The following is a 17,979-nucleotide window of genomic DNA, read 5'->3' as shown; positions in this document are numbered from 1 at the left end:
ACTAAATAAAATAAATGTCTTAATGATTTACTGTTTTGTATATAAGTAAAGTTTTATGAATTCAATTTCTATTTAGACATTTTTTATTTTTTACTTCATTTAATTTTTTAATACTAAAAAACTTTTTATAAGTGATAAAAAATCTTAATTAAATATTATTTAATTTTGTTGCATTTCTTAAAATCTTGAGTGAATAAACCATTTTATATTATTTTTCTTGACATCAATCTAAACAATTTTTATTTATGCAAAAAAATAAAAATACATTTATTTACTTATTTTTTTTCTTTTTCATCACATCACTCTAGAAGGAACATTTGTTTCATGGGCAGATTTTTTAATTCCCAGAATATAGTAGAAAAAAAGTAATTTTGCGTTTGTTATATAGTAGTAAAATAATTAATTTTTGATATATTTTTTTATCAGAGTAAACAATAATTCCATGTTCAATCAATATTTAATCCATACAGAAGAGGTAGAGAATATGTATTCCCATAGAATTTATGAGTAAAAAATATATATACTCTCTTCCTACGTACCATTATACCCCCTCCCAATGATCTCTTCCTTTACATTATCTCATTTTTAAATTTTTCGCTTATGTGTGAACTTTTACACTGATTTCAAGAATCTTGCCCACGCATTCATGGTCAAATGTTCCTTGCATGTTTGACGTGGTGCAGGTAAGATTATATTTAAAAATATTTTAATTAACTTATTATTTTTTTACTAGTTGAAAAACTCATTTAACTAATTATAACAAAGTTTTTAAGTAGTTTTTTAATAGTTTATAACATTTTTTTGAAATGCTACTTTAAGTAATATTTTTTAAAATGTTAATTTCTAGTTTTTTATATTTTTTTCACTTTTATCTTGTATATATTTATTTATTTTTTTGTTACTTTTTTTTATATAAATTATGGTTTTATTATTTCTTGTCATTTTATATTTTTCAAATTTTTCAACACCTAGTTTCACGGAACACTTATTTAGTAAATTAATTTTTCAACTTCCAACTATTAAATAACTTTTGTTGTGAGAATGTAAAAAATATATAATTTTGAGTATATTTTATTTATCATTTGCTGATCTTGTAATAAAAGTGTTTGTTTTATGAAAAAATAACATTTTTAACATAATATGAATATTTTTAGTAATTATAATATATATTCTTAGGAAAAATAATTTATCCAAACACATATGTTAATTATTGTCAGCAGTATGAAAAATATTTCCACTTAATTTTATAGTTAAACAAATATTTTTTTTAATAAATATCCAAGAATAATATAATTAATTTTCTAATAATAATATTATCATAACAAAAAAATTATCCGTCAAACACACTCGTTTAATTACTTTTCAACTCACTTTAGTTGATGATTCTCAAATCAACTAAAGTGAGTTCAACATCAAATCAACAATTAATTAAAAACATAACTAATTTACCTAAACCACAAATTCTCAGATCAACTTAGTAAAAGCTTTTTTAAAAATGACTTGGTAAAAGCTTTTAAAAAATGGTACATGGCAGTTCAAAATTTCTACATGGGTGAGAATTAAACTTGAAGGTGGGGAATAAGAGAGAGAAGCAGCCGTTGAAAAGACTGTAAAGGTTTGTGAAGGAAGTGAGTGGGATCATAAAAATTCATTTCGTTTACATTGCACATTACCTTCCCTGTCCTTGTCGCACTTCCTGCAATCTAGGGTTCTTTGAATATACTGTATCCTGCCTTTTTACCCTTTACACATCCCTTTCGTTTGGTCTCTCCGTCACTGTTCATCCACTTCGATCTGTTCAATTCAGGTACTTGCCATGCTTCAATCACCTTCTTCCTTTTCTTCTTCACTTGGCTTTCTATTTGATTCCGCTGTTCCATTTTAACGCTTGTTTGAGCATTATCTCTGACTTAATCTCCTCTATTTAGGGTTTTATTCGAGATCTTTGTTGCTCGTCGCGTCGATACAAATACAATCCACCATGACAATCGCCGATTCAGTTTTTCCGATGGATAATGTGGCCAGTTGCATACAGCTTCCGCCGGAGGAGGAAAACCGGATCGTGTCGGAGTTGATCAAGGAGTCGGAGCTTAATTTGAAAGAAGGCAACTTATATTACGTTATTTCTAACAGGTCTTAATCTTATATCGTTTATTTTTGTTGTTTTAATTTAAACGAATCTATGCTATGCTATGTTGTGCGTCATGGTTTCGGATATAATTATGGTGTTAAAATTTATGATGATTGGCGCCTGTGCCCCTTGGTCTTTTGGACTTTTTAAGCAGTCGATTAATTTGTGTCTCTATCATGGAGTGAATGGATCGTGTGTTGTGCTTGTGCTTAGACATGTATATGATTGTATGTTTGCTCTGATGTATCTATTCTTTTGGATTCACCCTCCTTAAATAATCTGCTAGGCTTGCTCTTTTGAAAAGCTTATTAGGGAGTTACTACGGGGTTTGTAAGGGTAACGATACGACACCTGAGAGCTGAGATGAGTTGTCAAATATTTGTTGATTATTGCTGGTATCATAGTAGTCTATCTTAAATAGTGGCACGTAGTGGTAGTCCTAGAAAAAACGTTATAGCAGGATGGCTGCTATTTTGAGCCCTAAATCCTCATTAATAATCAAGGCGGGAAATTGGGCAGAGATTGTAACAGATGCTGGAAATTGTTGTTTCTTGGATCCTTTGTAGAATAGTTAACAGCATGATATAGTGATGTGTCATATGGCTGGCTGTGGCAAAAGGGGCATTGTGTTACAATTTTGTGGAGCAGAGGCAGCAGCCTGAATTATAGGCAATAGTGGACAAATTGCAGCCACTATGGTCAACAAGTCATTCAATTCTTGTTTTGTCCCCTTTTTGTTTGCAAGTCCTCAGATTTTTAAGATGGTATTTGACATTCCATACCCCTCCCCCCTCTCAATGAATCAGGGTTCATTCAGAATCCTTCATTCTTCAAAGAATGAAATGTTAGGTTGCTACTCTATAGGGCAGGTGATGCATTTTCTGGCTAAGTTCTTGCTTTTTCAGCAGTCCCAACATGTTTTCTGGCAGCCCCTTAACCTCGGATGAGTCTGCTTTTTCTTCCAGACTCTGTTCATAGTTCATACTTGTCTGCTCCTTGTTTTGCTGCAACTTCTTCCATAATTTCGTCCTCATTATTGTCTCTTTTTTGCCGTTAATTATTAATTCCGACCCCTTAGTGGAGTGATGGCATCGTCTCAGTCACAACCAGCCCAACTCAGCTCCTCAGCTTCAGCCTTACCTTGTTATTGACTTGTTAATTATGCCTTAGTTTGATGTTGATTGTGTGTCTGCATTTTGATTATTAATGATGGTATATATTTAATTTTTGCCAATTTTATAATATTTGAGCATTTATAGTTATCCTGCTGTCTGGGATTGACTACTACCATCCTTCATGAATTACATGATGTTTTTCCATATACATAATATGTTTATGACTTGTTCTATTAAATTATTATCTCATATCTGTGTATTTTTGTACTGCATCCTGATCCTGCCATAAATTTCAACAACAAACTTTCAACTGTGGTTTTATGAGCTCATTTATTTTTTTTTCTGAAGAGTTTTTGTTAATTAAGAATGTCTAAAAAATTTTTTTAAAGATAATTAGTTTTATTTTGAAAAAAAGCTAAAAACTATAAAAAAACAGTTTTATTGCATGTTTGATTCAACTTCTTTTTGCCAGTTTTTTAGAGAACTTTTGAAAAATAAGTGATTATATCTCCCCAATAAATCTCAACCAGACACGTCCTTAGTTCTTTTCTCATAAGCTAGAATGAGTAGATTCCGAAAAAAAAGTAATGAAAAAGAATCTATATGATAGTAGTGCTTTTGTCAAAAGCTTATCTAAATGCACCCTATAGTGTATTACTTTTCACATGTATTTGTGTATCTATTTTTGATCATGTTTTTTTGCCACCCCCTGCAGGTGGTTTTCAAGGTGGCAGAGTTATGTTGGGCCTTGTGTTGGTATGCTTTCAATCGACAAACAATCTTCTGATAACCATTTGATAACCCACCCAAAGATTGCAGATAGACCTGGGCCTATTGATAATTCTGACATTATTTCAAAGGGAAATAACTGTGACAGCAATAATTTAGATATTCATCGAATGTTGGAAGAGGGTACAGACTATGTTTTAGTTCCTGAAAAAGTGTGGGAAAGGCTGTTGGAATGGTAAATTTATTATATAAATATGTTGCTTTTTAATTTGGAAAAAATTAATGATCTTGTGATTTGTTGCTAAAAGAAGAGCCATATATGCATAAATTATTTTGATATTGTATTCTTTGAATAAAGAGGCATAAAACCATCTTTTATGCAATGGATAATTTGAGGACCCAGATTTAGTACCATAAATTATGTTTCAGGAAGAAATTTCCTAATAGTTTATATGAACAGGGTTTGGAACATAGTAAAAGAAGATCCCAAAACATATTTAATTTTAAAATTTCTCCCTGAATCCTCACAGGTAATATACTCTTGTTTTTGTATTTTTTTACACGTCTAGGTTTAATATTAAAAATTTGAAGCTAACATAAGTATGATTTATGGAAACCTCTTGGCATTTGGGCATGGAAAAAATGCATGACATTAATTCAACACGTCAGAAGACAGCTTAAGAATGATTGATTTGTGTAGTGTGTAAATAGATTTCTGTCTCAATTGTCTAGGTACAAAGGTGGACCAGCTTTACCAAGGAAGTTAATTTCTCAGGGTCTTGAACTTAAGCAGTACAATGTTGAGGTTTACCCACTTAGTCTAAAGGTGACTGATGCGCGAGATAACAGTCAGTCAATTGTAAAATTAAGCAGAAAGGTACTGATTGATTTTGTTGCAGACTCTTTTGTTCTAGTTAGCTTTGCAGTAATACCAATGTTTAGAAAGGGTGCTAGTTCTTCTATTTGTATGCACTTTTAAAATGACCAATTTTTATTTCATGTAATTTTATGTTTAAATAAGGTTCTCAAAAATGGGATTTCACTTAAAATAGGAGAAATTTAATACTGTTATGTTTTTCTGTTTGGTTGTGGGAATGCCCATAAAAGTTTCAAAGTAAATTTTAAAATTATAAGTGCATACCATACAATTAAATGATAACATGTACATGCTTATACTGGTGTCTTGACACATTATGCTTCTAATCTGGATTAGGACTATGTTTGGTTGTAACATTCTTGTCTTTCTATTCCTGTAATATATTTTAGGCGACCATTGGTGAACTTCATGAGCTGGTGTGCAAAATTAAAGGAGTAGAACAAAACAAGGTGCTGGTCTTTTTTCCCCTCCTTATTTTATTTTATTTTTCATTTTTATAAAATCTTACATTTCTGTCTTTTTCCATTTTTGTTGATTGTCAATTAGGCCTGTTTTTGGGATTACTTCAATTTGAAGAAACAATCATTGCTGACGGTCTCAGGCCAGAAGACATTAGAGGATGCAAACTTGATTATGGACCAAGATGTGGGTAGTCTTGAGTTGTATAGGTCTTTAATTGTAATTGATTTCAAGCTGGTAATAGAACTCCAAAGCTTTAATAAGACCTTCTTTTGCCTACAAAGTGGTTATTATGAAGTGCTATTAATATGGTTTTCCATTAGAAGGAACTTACATCCAATATATGGTAATTTGGCTATTTTTAAGTAGAGATATACGCTGAATATTCTTTTGGCGTTCTTCTAAATTTATGTTTAGAACGTAAGAATCCTAACTTTTTGCTTGGTATTGATTCTTCTATTGATGCTCCTGATTCATCTCTTGCTCACAGATTCTTCTAGAAGTATCACTTGATAGAGATCACTCTTCTCATTCTGGCATGGATTCAATGGGAAATGAATTAGCTTTGGTACCATTAGAACCTCCAAGGTCATCTGTGTCCATTGCTGGGGGACCTACCATGTCAAATGGTCACTCGACTGGGTCTAGTTTTAGTTCATATCAGGGAAGTTCTGTAAGTTCATCGTTGACCAATATGGATGATAAATATGATGTCTATAGAGGTGAGAGGGGTGGTTTGGCAGGACTGCAGAACTTGGGGAATACCTGCTTCATGAACAGTTCTATTCAATGTTTAGTCCACACTCCACCACTTTCTGAATATTTCTTACAAGATTACAGTGATGAAATCAACATGGACAATCCTTTAGGAATGCGTGTACGTGACCATTTCCATTGGCTTATATGCATTTTTTTTTCTAGTGTTCAACGGTTTATTAAATGGTGTACCATGATTGCTTTACTTTGAAGGCAATTTAAATTAATTTTGATATGCAGGGTGAGTTAGCACTTGCATTTGGTGACTTGTTGAGGAAACTGTGGTCTTCAGGGCGAACTGCTATTGCGCCCCGTGCATTCAAGAGCAAATTGGCCCGATTTGCTCCACAATTCAGTGGCTATAACCAGCATGATTCTCAGGTTAGTTTGTGCAAAATTGTCAAAGTTCCTAATTTTGAAATTGTTGTCAAATTAATGAACTCGAGTGCTGTTATTATTATTACTCAATACCAGAACATTGTCTCCTTGTGCAACATCTAGACAAATTCAGGTGTTGCTTGGTTTGAGGAGGTATTATCTATTTTCATTTTCTGAAAACAGTTTTCATTTTCACATTTTCAAGATTTAATAATGTTTGTTTTGATTTCTTATTTTCTATTTTTTGAAAATGAAAACATTGAAAATATGTTTGGTTTAATCAATTTTGATAAAGAAATTCATAAAATATTTTGTGCATATAATTTAAAATGACAAAAATATATTTATAAATGCTTATTTTTGAAAATTTTATAAATAAAAATCATATATTATGATGAACAATTTTTTTTACAATTACTTATTTTATAAAAACATTTGCATTTTTAGTCATCAACAATTTATATATTGAAATATATGTATTTATTTGTTTAATTATAATCCCAAATTTTGAGTAATAATGTAATAGTAATATGTATTGTTCAATATGCGTCCTACCACACAACCCAATTAACAACTACCCGAACGAAAACAATTTCAAAATGCAGAATTAGATGCAACAATTATGTTTCTTTTATGGTCTGCAACAATTATGCTTCAATCACCGACCAAAACACCAGAAACACCATAACCGCTTTCATCAACTAATTTGAACGAGCTTTTGACTCTGCGGTTCACATCCTGGTCAGCTCGGTAAACACCACTGTAGAGATCTTCGATCCTATCTTCACTGTGAACGTGCGAGGGGTGTTTGTGTGCGCCAGGTAGGCCACGGACCATGTGAAGCATGGCGGCGGAGGGCAGATCGTTCCAGTGTCGATGTTGTTGGTGGTGGCACTGAGGCCCGGGTAGGTGCATACATGGCATTGAAGGCAGTAATTGGGGTGATGACAAAGATCCTGGCGAAGGAGCTGAAGGGGACAAAGGCTCTGTGGCTTTTCATTTTAATCATGGACATGCCACCGCGTTTTCGTTATTTTCTGTTTCCAAACTTAACTGAAGAAAACATTGAAAACAACTCCTGCGTGTTTTTGAAAATGGGCTTCATTCAGAAAATGTTTTCTCATAAAACATTTTCTAAATGTTAAACAAGCATATTTTCACCACTGTTTTCTATTTTCAGTGAAAATGAAAACAGAAAATAGCCTAAACAAGCGCCACTTTAGGGTGTGTTTGGTTTGCATTTTCATTTTCTGTTTTTATTTCCTGTTTTCATTTTCTAAAAACTGTTTTCATTTTCAAAAGATTAGAATTCTGAAAACATGTTTGGTTTGACTTCTTGTTTTCTGTTTTCAAGAAATAAAAATACTGAAAATGCGTTTTCAAAAGGAAATGTATTTTTAGATTTGCTTAAAGTTACATTCCTTGCCACCGCGTATTCATTTTACCCAAAATGAGGTTCCTGGTTTCAACTGAAAACGAGATTTTATTGTTTCCAGTTTTTGGTTCGTTTGGAAAAATATTTTTACTGAAAATGAAAACAGAAATCCAACCAAACACATTTTCATCATCATTTTCTATCTCCAGTGAAAATGAAAACAAAAAACAATCAAACCAAACACCCCCTTAGGGATTCTTCCACCGATTTTCCTGTAATATGAAAGGACTTTTATTCAATGTTCATTGTTTCCGTCGTACACCATCTTTGGTCATCTGTTTCAACCCTCAGTTGAGAATTGAATTTGCGAGTAACTGTTAATTTTTATGTTTTCTTATGTAATCTATCTTTTGCTTAACTTGCATTTGCAGATGTAGCAATGAGAGTCCGGTCTAAAATTTAACTTGAGAAAATTTGATTATTGCTTGAATTTCTCAGTGACAGGCTGACAGCTTTGGGTTATTTTAAAATTGACTTTCTTCACGAAGTCATTGAACTTCAGCCTTTTTATGATTTTTGTCTGTTCTGAGTAATGTGTATTTGTTTATTTAGGAATTGCTTGCTTTTTTATTGGATGGATTGCATGAAGATTTGAATCGTGTCAAACAAAAGCCTTACATTGAAATGAAGGACTCGGATGGTAGGCCAGATGAGGAAGTTGCATCTGAGTGCTGGAAAAATCATATGGCTCGAAATGATTCATTGATTGTTGATGTATGCCAGGTGAGTATGTGTCCATGTTGTGTCTGACACTTATTGCATGAAACCATGAATTATAATTGATCTGCCATTCACTAGCATTCCTGGTTCGGATGGTAGCTGATGGAAATCCGTCCCATAATGAACCGGGTTCATATGCTGGTATCAAAGGGAAAAGGAAAATATATGTTCTCTAATTGATCTGCCATTCGTAAGCTGAATAGCTAAATGCTTAAATTTCTGCCCCATTGTTTCTATGCTCCCCTCCCCCCTTTTAACACAAAAGGGAAAAGAGAAGAAAAGAAAGATAAGAACCTGTAGTTAAGAACTACTTACTATATTTATATTTGTTTTTCTACTTTAGTCAATTTGAGTTTATAATTTGTTTATACGCTTTCTTGAGTTTTTCCCCTTCTCCAATAAGCCTTCTCTGATTTCTATAAATTTTTTAATTTGATTTTCTTTAAAAGCTTGACAAGATGGACTTTCAACTTTCAAGTTCATTCTGGTTATCTTTACTAAGCACGTCATATTGATTTTTCTGCAATAAAATTCTCAGGGTCAATACAAGTCAACATTGGTTTGTCCAGTATGTGGCAAAATTTCAATCACTTTCGATCCATTCATGTACTTATCATTACCACTGCCTTCCACTGTCACTCGCACAATGACAGTAACTGTCTTTTATTCTGATGGGAGTGGTCTTCCCATGCCATACACTGTGACAGTTCTGAAGCATGGTAGCTGTAGAGATCTTTGCCAAGCATTAGGCACTGCATGCTGCTTGAAGAGTGATGAAATGCTTTTGCTTGCAGAGGTAATTGCTTCCTATAAAAGTTGCTTCTTCTTGGATTTGATTTTGGTGGTTGATGGTGTATATGTCTCTCTTAGGTTTATGAGCATAAGATTTATCGATATCTGGAGAATCCGATGGAACCATTAAATTCAATAAAGGATGATGAACATATTGTGGCCTATCGAATCAAAAGTGGAGCCAGGAAAACGAAAGTTGAAATAATGCATCGATGGCTGGATAAGTAAGTTGACCTTTTTTGGTGAATGCGGTGCCTGTGCAATATACTCTATACATTGAAAGGGCATAATGCTCTAAAAAGTCATGGTTGCATATATGTGATTTTTTGTTGTCTATGTAATGACATTATAATGATCTTTTTTCCTTAAGAGTGTGTTTGAATGTGGAGTTTAGAGAGAGGAATTTCTTTTAAGTGGATTTAAAATATCATATATCAAAATGACTTTTTTGAACACCCAACTCAGAATTCTCAAAATGATGGGAATTTCATAGGGGTTTTAAGTAAATTGGAGGGATTTCAAATAACACCTAAAGTAAACACAAAAAAAAACCTAGTGAAAGAATTCAGAAATTCCTTATCTTTTTCAAAGTCTCACTATCAACTCACTATCTCTGTAGTACCATTTCCCTCCTCTCTCTTCTCTCTCTGGGTCTCTCTCCCTCTCCCCCATCTCTCTTTTACATCTCTTCAACATCTATCTCTATTCCTTTCCATCCCCCTCCCCCTTTCTCTGATTCACCTCCCTAGTCCCTCCCTCTCCTTTTGTCTCTTCTGCTCCTCTTTCTCCCTCTCCCCCTCTCCTGCATATCTGCACCTATCTGTCTCCCTTTCTTTCGTCCACACCTGTCTCCTTTCTTTTATCTCCCTCTTCCTCTCTCACACACATTTTTCTAAAATAAATATTTAAGCTAAAATTTTACATATGATGGAAATTGAATTACTTTATCCAAAAAAGAATTTACAAGGAAGTTGAATTACTTTATCCAAATAAAATATTTTGAAAAAGAAAAGAATTTAATTGAAGCAATTGAATATCGATTCATTTTAGTTTCCTTAGATTTTTGCAATTTTCTATCTAAACACTACCTAAGTTTTTGGTAAATTTGTTCTTATGGTTCCCTTTTAACTGAAAGTATTCCCGTTGGTTATTTGAATTCTGTTGTAACTTGGAATTTTTTTAGGTTGAATAGTTTTTCCCCTTGAAAGTAACTGATTGGGGGGAGGGATTTTCCCAAGATAGTCAGTGTTAATAGTCATAGTTTTCATCTACTTGCTAATTTCTTCCAGAGTACAAATGGGAATGAATGATCCAGAGATTGTTAATTGTGATTAGTGCTTTCACTCAGCTATTAAATCATTTTCTTGTTGTTGTGTTTATACTCTATAAACCAAAACCATTTGAATATTTATTTGAACATTTCCTGTAAGTTTTCTGGTGATTTGGTTATTTTCTCCATTATTGGGCATTTCAAGTACTAGAGTCTTGCAGGTGCCATTCAAGTTGGTACCTGCTACTCAAGATATGAATAACCATTTGTGGCTTAGCATAGGGAAATCTGCCATTTCATTATTCCTCAATCAATTGTAGAGATTTCACCAAGTTGTTCCTGGTGCACCGACTTGGAATATGATAATGCTTCAAAGTCTTTATTACTGATTGATTTGATTTTTGAATTACCTCGATGTTCACTGGACAGTATGAAGGGTGGAGACAGGAAGCTCTTTGGGACCCCGTTGGTTACTTGTTTGGTAGAAGATCCTCAATTTGGAGCCAACATTGAGGCATCTGTACATAAAATGTTGGCACCTTTAAGAAAAACATATTCTTCGAGTAAGTCTCATGATGGGAAGGAAAATGGTTTCATCTCAGCTGACAGTGATGAGCAATCAAACATCTCCAATACTGAATCTGAATCTCTGAGTCTAACAACTGGCAACAAAGAACAAGAGGGAACATCCTGTGGGGAGTCATCTTTCCAACTTGTTTTAACTAACGAAAGCTGTTTGAGTTGTGAACCCATCGAGAAGGCTTCTCTTATAAAACCCAACCAAGTTGTAAGAGTCTTTCTTGACTGGACTGACAAAGAACAGGAATTATATGATTCTAGCTACCTGAGGGATCTCCCGGAAGTTCACAAAACTGGATTCACTGTGAAAAAAACCCGGCAAGAAGCTATTTCTTTGTTTTCTTGCTTGGAGGCATTCTTGACTGAAGAACCTCTTGGACCAGATGACATGTGGTAAGATTGTTTTCATGCTTTTGAAATGAACTTCATACTAGACTATTGTGAGCTTTTGTGTTTTGAAAGATATTGCTGCTTTAATTTTTTTTTTTTACTAACTAGGTACTGCCCTAGATGCAAGGAACACAGACAAGCTACAAAGAAGCTTGACTTGTGGAAATTGCCGGAGATTCTTGTTTTTCACTTAAAACGATTCTCATACAGCAGATACCTGAAAAACAAACTTGACACTTTTGTAAATTTTCCCATTCACAATCTGGATTTAACCAAATATGTGAAAAGCAAGGATGGAGAGTCTTATGTTTATAACCTTTATGCAATCAGCAACCATTATGGTGGTCTAGGTGGTGGGCATTACACTGCGTATTGTAAGGTAAGTTCATAACATGCACCTGCTGTGATGCCAAGTCTTGATTTTGTAATTTGTGAATTCTTTCTGCTGTTTGAGATGTTTCTGTTTTAAACCTTGGGCTTAATTGTTCTGCTAATTTTTAACAGTTGATCGATGACAATAAATGGTGCCATTTCGATGATAGTCATGTCTCTCCTGTTACTGAAGCCGAAATTAAATCTTCAGCTGCATATGTGTTATTTTATCAGAGAAATAGAAGTAAAGGCCAGATGGAAGGAGAGACATCTCAGGTTCATACAGTATAGATCATGATTGGACATTTTGTTGCTTGATGCCTACTTTATATGCTTAGCAGTTAGCACAAAGCCAAGCTTATGTCTTGGATAGTTATTTTACCTCGCAGTGCTAGACTGCAAGGTAATATATGAGACAAAATGTTACCGTAGTGAAAGAGCAATTAAACAAAAATGTTTAGGTGAGGCTCTAGTTAGTTTTCAGTTCTTAATCACTACATGAATGATATCATTTTTTGATAGAGAAATTTTGGCAGTCTATGAACTTAAGATATTTCTGTTATTTCATTTCATTGGAGGTTAAAACATATCATGAATTCACCATAATTGCTGTGTTTGACAGTTGTATGTATCAGTATCGTGCTAGGAGGGCGGCACTTGTGTTTCTGAAAGGAATCGTGCCATCCTTCTGTTATTTTGTTGTTAGGATTCTAGGACCCAGTATCATGTGGAAAGATGAACAGGACCTGATTATTTATTTATTTTTTAAAATAATAGATTGCCCACTTTCCCTTGTATTGTCTTTCTACTTCATCTCTGGTGCATTTCCGATTAGCTGCGTGGATATTTTGGATCAAATTGAGCAAATGTCGCATTTTTATTTTGAACATTTACAGTCTGTTTTCTGTCTCTGCAAATTATGAGCCCCATGAGTTCTTGTCAATTGACCTTGATGATACGACGACAGTTTGTGTTTAATTCGTATTTTATGCGGTGGTTGTTTCCGATAAGCTTTAGCAGGGGTTTGCTTAACCTGCTGAAAATTTATGACGTCTTATGTAGGTAAAATGAAATGCCTGCAACCATGTTGTCTTTTTTGGGTATATGTGGTAGTTAGATTTTAGAGCTTAAAAAGGAGGTTGGACAAAATTTTCATTTCTAATATTTTCATACTTTGATAATTTTAGCTGAGAAAAAAAGAAATGATAAATTAAGATATTTTTAACTGTACAATGATAAATAGAGCAAATTGTAGGAACACTTTCTAAGCTTTTATTAAATTAGCGTGTTAAATATTTTTTAAAAAAGGTGGGGCTCATGCAGTTTAAGTTCCTCTGTAAACTTGGTGGAAAAGTGAAGAAATTATTGTTGTGTAAGTTTGCCAGACTTACCCTCATGAATCAATGGTTAAAACTTAGAAAACCCAAACGTACTGAATTAGTAAGGATAAAAAGGTATTTTTATTAAAAATCTATTTCTTTTTTTTCTTCTTTCTTTCAAAACAAACTTTATAATATTATTTTCATTTCTCTTAAACCAAACAATTCATATTTTCATCTCTTTTCTTTTTCTCACCTACTTATTTTCACTCCAACTATTTCTTATATCTAGTAAACAAAGTGGTCATCTTGTATAGAGAAACTTCGTTGGTCCATAATTTCAATTTCCCAACCTAGTGTCAGGCTGGCAGCTCAGTACGTGTTTTGTAATAACTCCTATGAACGTTAGGCGTTTACCATCTATTCCCTTAATAGTTGTGTCGTCTTTATTTATTTAACATAATTGTACCCAAAATAAAATTGTTAAAAGATCACGTTCAGCAGATGCCGAAGCCTTGCTTATGAGAATTGAATACTGCAAAGCAAAATGTGATCGTATCACATTATTATGAAATAATGTCTGATAAAAATACCAATCAATGTATCTATTCCTGTAGTACATAAAATTAGTCCCGGGGGTGGGGAGTGAAAAAGCTCCTGAAACAACTACCTTTACTTCCTAGACCAGTAAGCGACATCTCACTGCAAAGACGACGTGTACTCACTGCAAAATTAAAAGAATCAATCAGAGAAAAAGTTAGCGAAAAAGGGTTAACTTTCTTTATGCTGCCAACTAGCAAAGCAAAAATGCCAGCCAACAAAAAAGTGCGTGATGCTGTCTGTTTCCTAATGGGTACCTTTTTCAGACGTGTAATTTTGTCCCCACAACGGTGCTAATAAATCGTGATATGCGACAAACCATTCAACAAATTACTTAAGATGGTCGTTCGTCAATGCTAACCTAACCCAATCTTGATGATAATTAGGGTACCCAATTATTGCTACCAGCTAGTACTTTATGGAAGATAAACTAACTATAAATTACTACCAATTTTTTTTACAAAAACAATTTTACTCTCACACAAACAGACTCCATTAGACAAATCGAGTTTGCCAATCACAAATGATCAAAAGCTGTAAATTTGTTGCTTGCATCCAAATGTAACTATCCCTCAACAGGCAAATTTCAAAATTTGAATGGATACAATGGTGACGTTTGATATATATGCACTTTATGAAAAAGGTGACAATAATTCCAATAGTAAAGGACAAGCAAAGTGAAAAATAAATAACTAGTACTGTTAATAACGTAGCTTGTGTTGTGGGGTTTACCTTTACTCCGTTCTCATTCTGCCTTTGCTCTTCCTCCCCATTGCCATGCCCCAGTGTCTTTCTTTGGATTCTGAACCCACAAATCCTCAAAACTTCAAAATCAACAGCTCCATCACCAACGGCACCAAAAAGGATAAAGAACGCCCAAGTAAACGACATCTTTCCTGTGTCAAACAAAACAAAACATCAACGTCATTACAGTCACAAACGGTTATGTTATCAGGCAAATAAAAAAAAATCATTAAAAAATGTATCCTGACCATGATTAAGATATCCTCAAAAGCAGGCAAATAAAGAACTAAGAAAAAACGTCACAAACTTGGGACTATAATCTAAAAAAGTACGAGTGTAACAAGTGTAAAACTCCGAACGCAGTTATAGATTTATCAACCTCGAAAATAGAACTTCAAAATAAATATCTTTTACGTTACTTACCAATTACAAATCCCAGTTAATGTACAAAAAGTTTATTCACTTGTAATAATTATTTAAAAATTATATTTACAATAATTTTTAAATAATCATCAGTATAAAACTTTTTAACTCACAATTAGCTCAAATATTTTCAACTAAAAAAAAAAAGCTAAGTAAAACCTCTCTAGATTGGAATTATAAAAGCGTATACAATACTAGATAACATTGAATAATAATAATAATGATAATAAAATAGAGAACAAGATCAACTTCAGGAAAAGAAACGTGTTGTACAGATAATCAGAACCTCAATTTTATTTTTAGAGACAACTAGAGTCTAGAACTCCAACTGAAGTGAACTTAAATAATCTATGGTTTAATTATCCATAAATTAATTATTTAGTCTTTTTACCTACTCCATTCCATTAAGGCTTTGTTCGGTTTAAATGACGGACGATGGCAATGCTCTGTTGTCGAGTTTAGTTGGAACGATAAATAGGAGAATTAAAATACGAGTTATGACACGCGAACTTGAAATTTGTCTTTGGAATTGCCGTGTCAAAGGTGTCATTCTCAACAAAATCGATTTTCTTAAACACAAAAGTATTATTTCTTTTAAATCAAACAACAAAAACATATCATTTCATTTTCAAATTATTTCTCTTTTATTTCTGTCTATTATTTTTTTTCTTCCCTAAATCAAACAAAGTCTTTTTCCTATACTCCGTACACTGAAAAACTCTTGTTTTAGTTTTTATGTCTTTCATTTAGTAACAATTTTAATTGTCACAAAACTAATAACAGGATCTAAAAGTTGGCACAGGTATAGGCAACAAACATATAATTAAAATTAAAACACAATAATTCAATAATACTAATAAGTAGTAGGAGTAAGTAATAGCGGGGTCAGTGTAACTAACCAGAGAGGAAGCAGAGGAAATTGACAAATAGCCGGTGGAAGAAGTCGGTGACGTTGGTTGCGGCGGCGTGCTTGCGACGCCGGTATTGTTATTACCGGCGACGACTGGCACAGAAGCCAGAGAGAAGCCAAGGGGGTAAGCAGGGGTCCCATCGGGCTTAAAAAGCCCATAGTTCCTTTCGGAAGCTGGGCCGGGCTTCATGTTCTCATTAAACAGAGCAAAAACGTAAATGTTCAAATCCTCATTGGGCCTGCACGGTGTCCCCTTCTTGGCGCTGCTGCTGCTGCTCATAGCCATCTTAATGAGATTCCCGTTATACTTCTTCGCATTCTCGAGATTCGCACCGGCTTCGTCTTGATCCCCTTTAGAAGGCCAACCGGTTTCTGAGATGTGAACCGGTAACTTCCCGTAGCCCAAGGAATCCAACGCGGAATACACCGCATCGATCTGCGCGAAAAGCATGTTATCGTAGTGGAGGTTACTGGAGGGGTCCACCATCCCCTCGTTGGGTTGGAAGAGCACGTACTCCAACGGAACCTGCTTCGGATTCGCCTTGTATGCGAAGTAGGGGTACGCGTTGATTAAGAACGGAGATCCGGTTTTGGCTTGGAAGCTCAGGATTGGAGCTAGGCACGGAGCTAGGTCCGGACGGAAGGCTCCTGCCGAGGGAGGGTAGGAGGTTTGGAGAACGGCAAGGGAGTGAGTAGTGGTGACGGTTATTTGCTTGTCGAGACCGAGGTTGATGAGTGCGGCGTGCACGCTCTGCATGGCTGGGAGGAGGTTCGAGGTTAGGGAGGTGTCGTTGAAGGTCAGAACCTCGTTCCCGACGAAGATTGAGGTGATTTTGGTGGCTGGGAGGTAGGGTTGGAGGTTGGCTTTGATCCATGCCTGTGCTTGTTTCGGATCTTTCATTCTAGACAAGTACTCGTTTCCCAGACCTACCATTAATTCCACTCCGGTGTTCGCGAACGCTTTCAAAACGCGTGGATCTGCGTCGTAGAGCTTCACCTTCGTCGCTCCGATGGATTTCACCAACGCAACGGCGTCGTCTTGTGAAGGAAGATTGTTCGCTATTTGGCCGTAGTTTATCCCTAACGACGAAACAAGTCCTATTGCTGCTGCTGCATATCAACATTAATAGTCAATTCCGCAAGAGTGAAAGTAAAACAATATTAGCTTAATAATTACCGGTAATGAAAAGCATAATGAAGAAGCGCCAATGACGATGATCCATGGATCTGTTACAATGTGGAGTGTGGACTTGACGATAACTATTTCTGTTGGTGGCAGACTGAAGCCTCTCTCCAATTAGATTCGGTTCAGGAAGAGACAGAGACACGGGGAGAGGACTGAGGAAGAGATAATAGATATTTTTATTTTAGAGAGGAAATAATACAACACACGTAGATTTTTATAATAATAAAAGATTCGGTCGAAAAGAATGGGAAGAGAGACACGCGGAAAGATGCCGCAAAAAAATTCCATAATTTAGAAACAAGACGAATGCGATGTTTCGTCATGGAAGCCTTCTACTTTTTTTAGACTGAAGAAAATGAACGGACAAGTCAACAATCCCTTTATTTATTAAACTCAACAAATTCATTTAATGATGAAAATCAAATTCAATGGATTAAAATTTCGTAATCCATATATATTTTGGTCCAAATCAACTTGTCACGTTAACGATTTTTCTAAACTTCAACTTCAAGCACAAACCTTTTTTTGTCAAGCAAGCTGTTATAAAAGACAAGTTAGGTCTTAACTTTTTAATTGTTTGACATACACGAGTATACTACAATCAAATTGATTAATGTAAATGGATAAATTCATGATAAGCTCACACTGATTTGATTTGTGATAACGGTGACAGTGGATAATGTAGACGGGGACCAAGCAATCGTTCCCTGACTACTTTACTTTCACTTTCACAATTCACATGATCAACATTTCCCAGACCCAATCACTGGGAAACCCAAAACGGACGCCTTTCA

The 17,979-nt window shown here is 34.6% G+C and overlaps 2 protein-coding genes across 4 annotated transcripts; one reads left to right on the top strand and one right to left on the bottom strand.

Moving 5' to 3' along the window:
* The first annotated feature begins 1,566 nt into the window (after nucleotides 1-1,566).
* Nucleotides 1,567-12,816, top strand: LOC114372159 (ubiquitin carboxyl-terminal hydrolase 9-like). The gene is made up of 14 exons (XM_028329592.1): nucleotides 1,567-1,807; nucleotides 1,929-2,133; nucleotides 3,962-4,210; nucleotides 4,708-4,852; nucleotides 5,242-5,301; nucleotides 5,399-5,497; nucleotides 5,802-6,188; nucleotides 6,308-6,448; nucleotides 8,433-8,603; nucleotides 9,139-9,396; nucleotides 9,471-9,616; nucleotides 11,092-11,634; nucleotides 11,740-12,010; nucleotides 12,136-12,816. The coding sequence occupies exons 2-14, from the start codon at nucleotides 1,982-1,984 to the stop codon at nucleotides 12,292-12,294; spliced, it is 2,781 nt and encodes a 926-aa protein (XP_028185393.1). The 5' UTR covers nucleotides 1,567-1,807; nucleotides 1,929-1,981; the 3' UTR covers nucleotides 12,295-12,816.
* A 1,034-nt stretch (nucleotides 12,817-13,850) lies between these two features.
* Nucleotides 13,851-17,413, bottom strand: LOC114372160 (glucan endo-1,3-beta-glucosidase 11). 3 transcript variants are annotated; one of them, XM_028329594.1, is made up of 4 exons: nucleotides 17,177-17,413; nucleotides 15,989-17,106; nucleotides 14,655-14,818; nucleotides 13,851-14,046 (listed from the first exon to the last, which is right to left on the bottom strand). In XM_028329594.1, exons 1-3 carry the CDS (start codon nucleotides 17,220-17,222, stop codon nucleotides 14,741-14,743), a joined length of 1,242 nt encoding a protein of 413 aa, XP_028185395.1. In that variant the 5' UTR covers nucleotides 17,223-17,413; the 3' UTR covers nucleotides 13,851-14,046; nucleotides 14,655-14,740. The 3 variants fall into 3 exon arrangements, with proteins under 3 accessions (XP_028185395.1, XP_028185396.1, XP_028185394.1); XM_028329595.1 differs by having other exon boundaries at nucleotides 15,989-17,103; XM_028329593.1 differs by having other exon boundaries at nucleotides 15,989-17,109; nucleotides 17,177-17,405.
* Nucleotides 17,414-17,979: the final 566 nt, after the last annotated feature.

Source organism: Glycine soja, chromosome 10, assembly GCF_004193775.1.
Source record: "Glycine soja cultivar W05 chromosome 10, ASM419377v2, whole genome shotgun sequence".
Taxonomy (NCBI): domain Eukaryota; kingdom Viridiplantae; phylum Streptophyta; class Magnoliopsida; order Fabales; family Fabaceae; genus Glycine; species Glycine soja.
The sequence above is the reverse complement of the archived record's forward strand: the minus strand, read 5'-3'. Positions and strand labels throughout refer to the sequence as shown.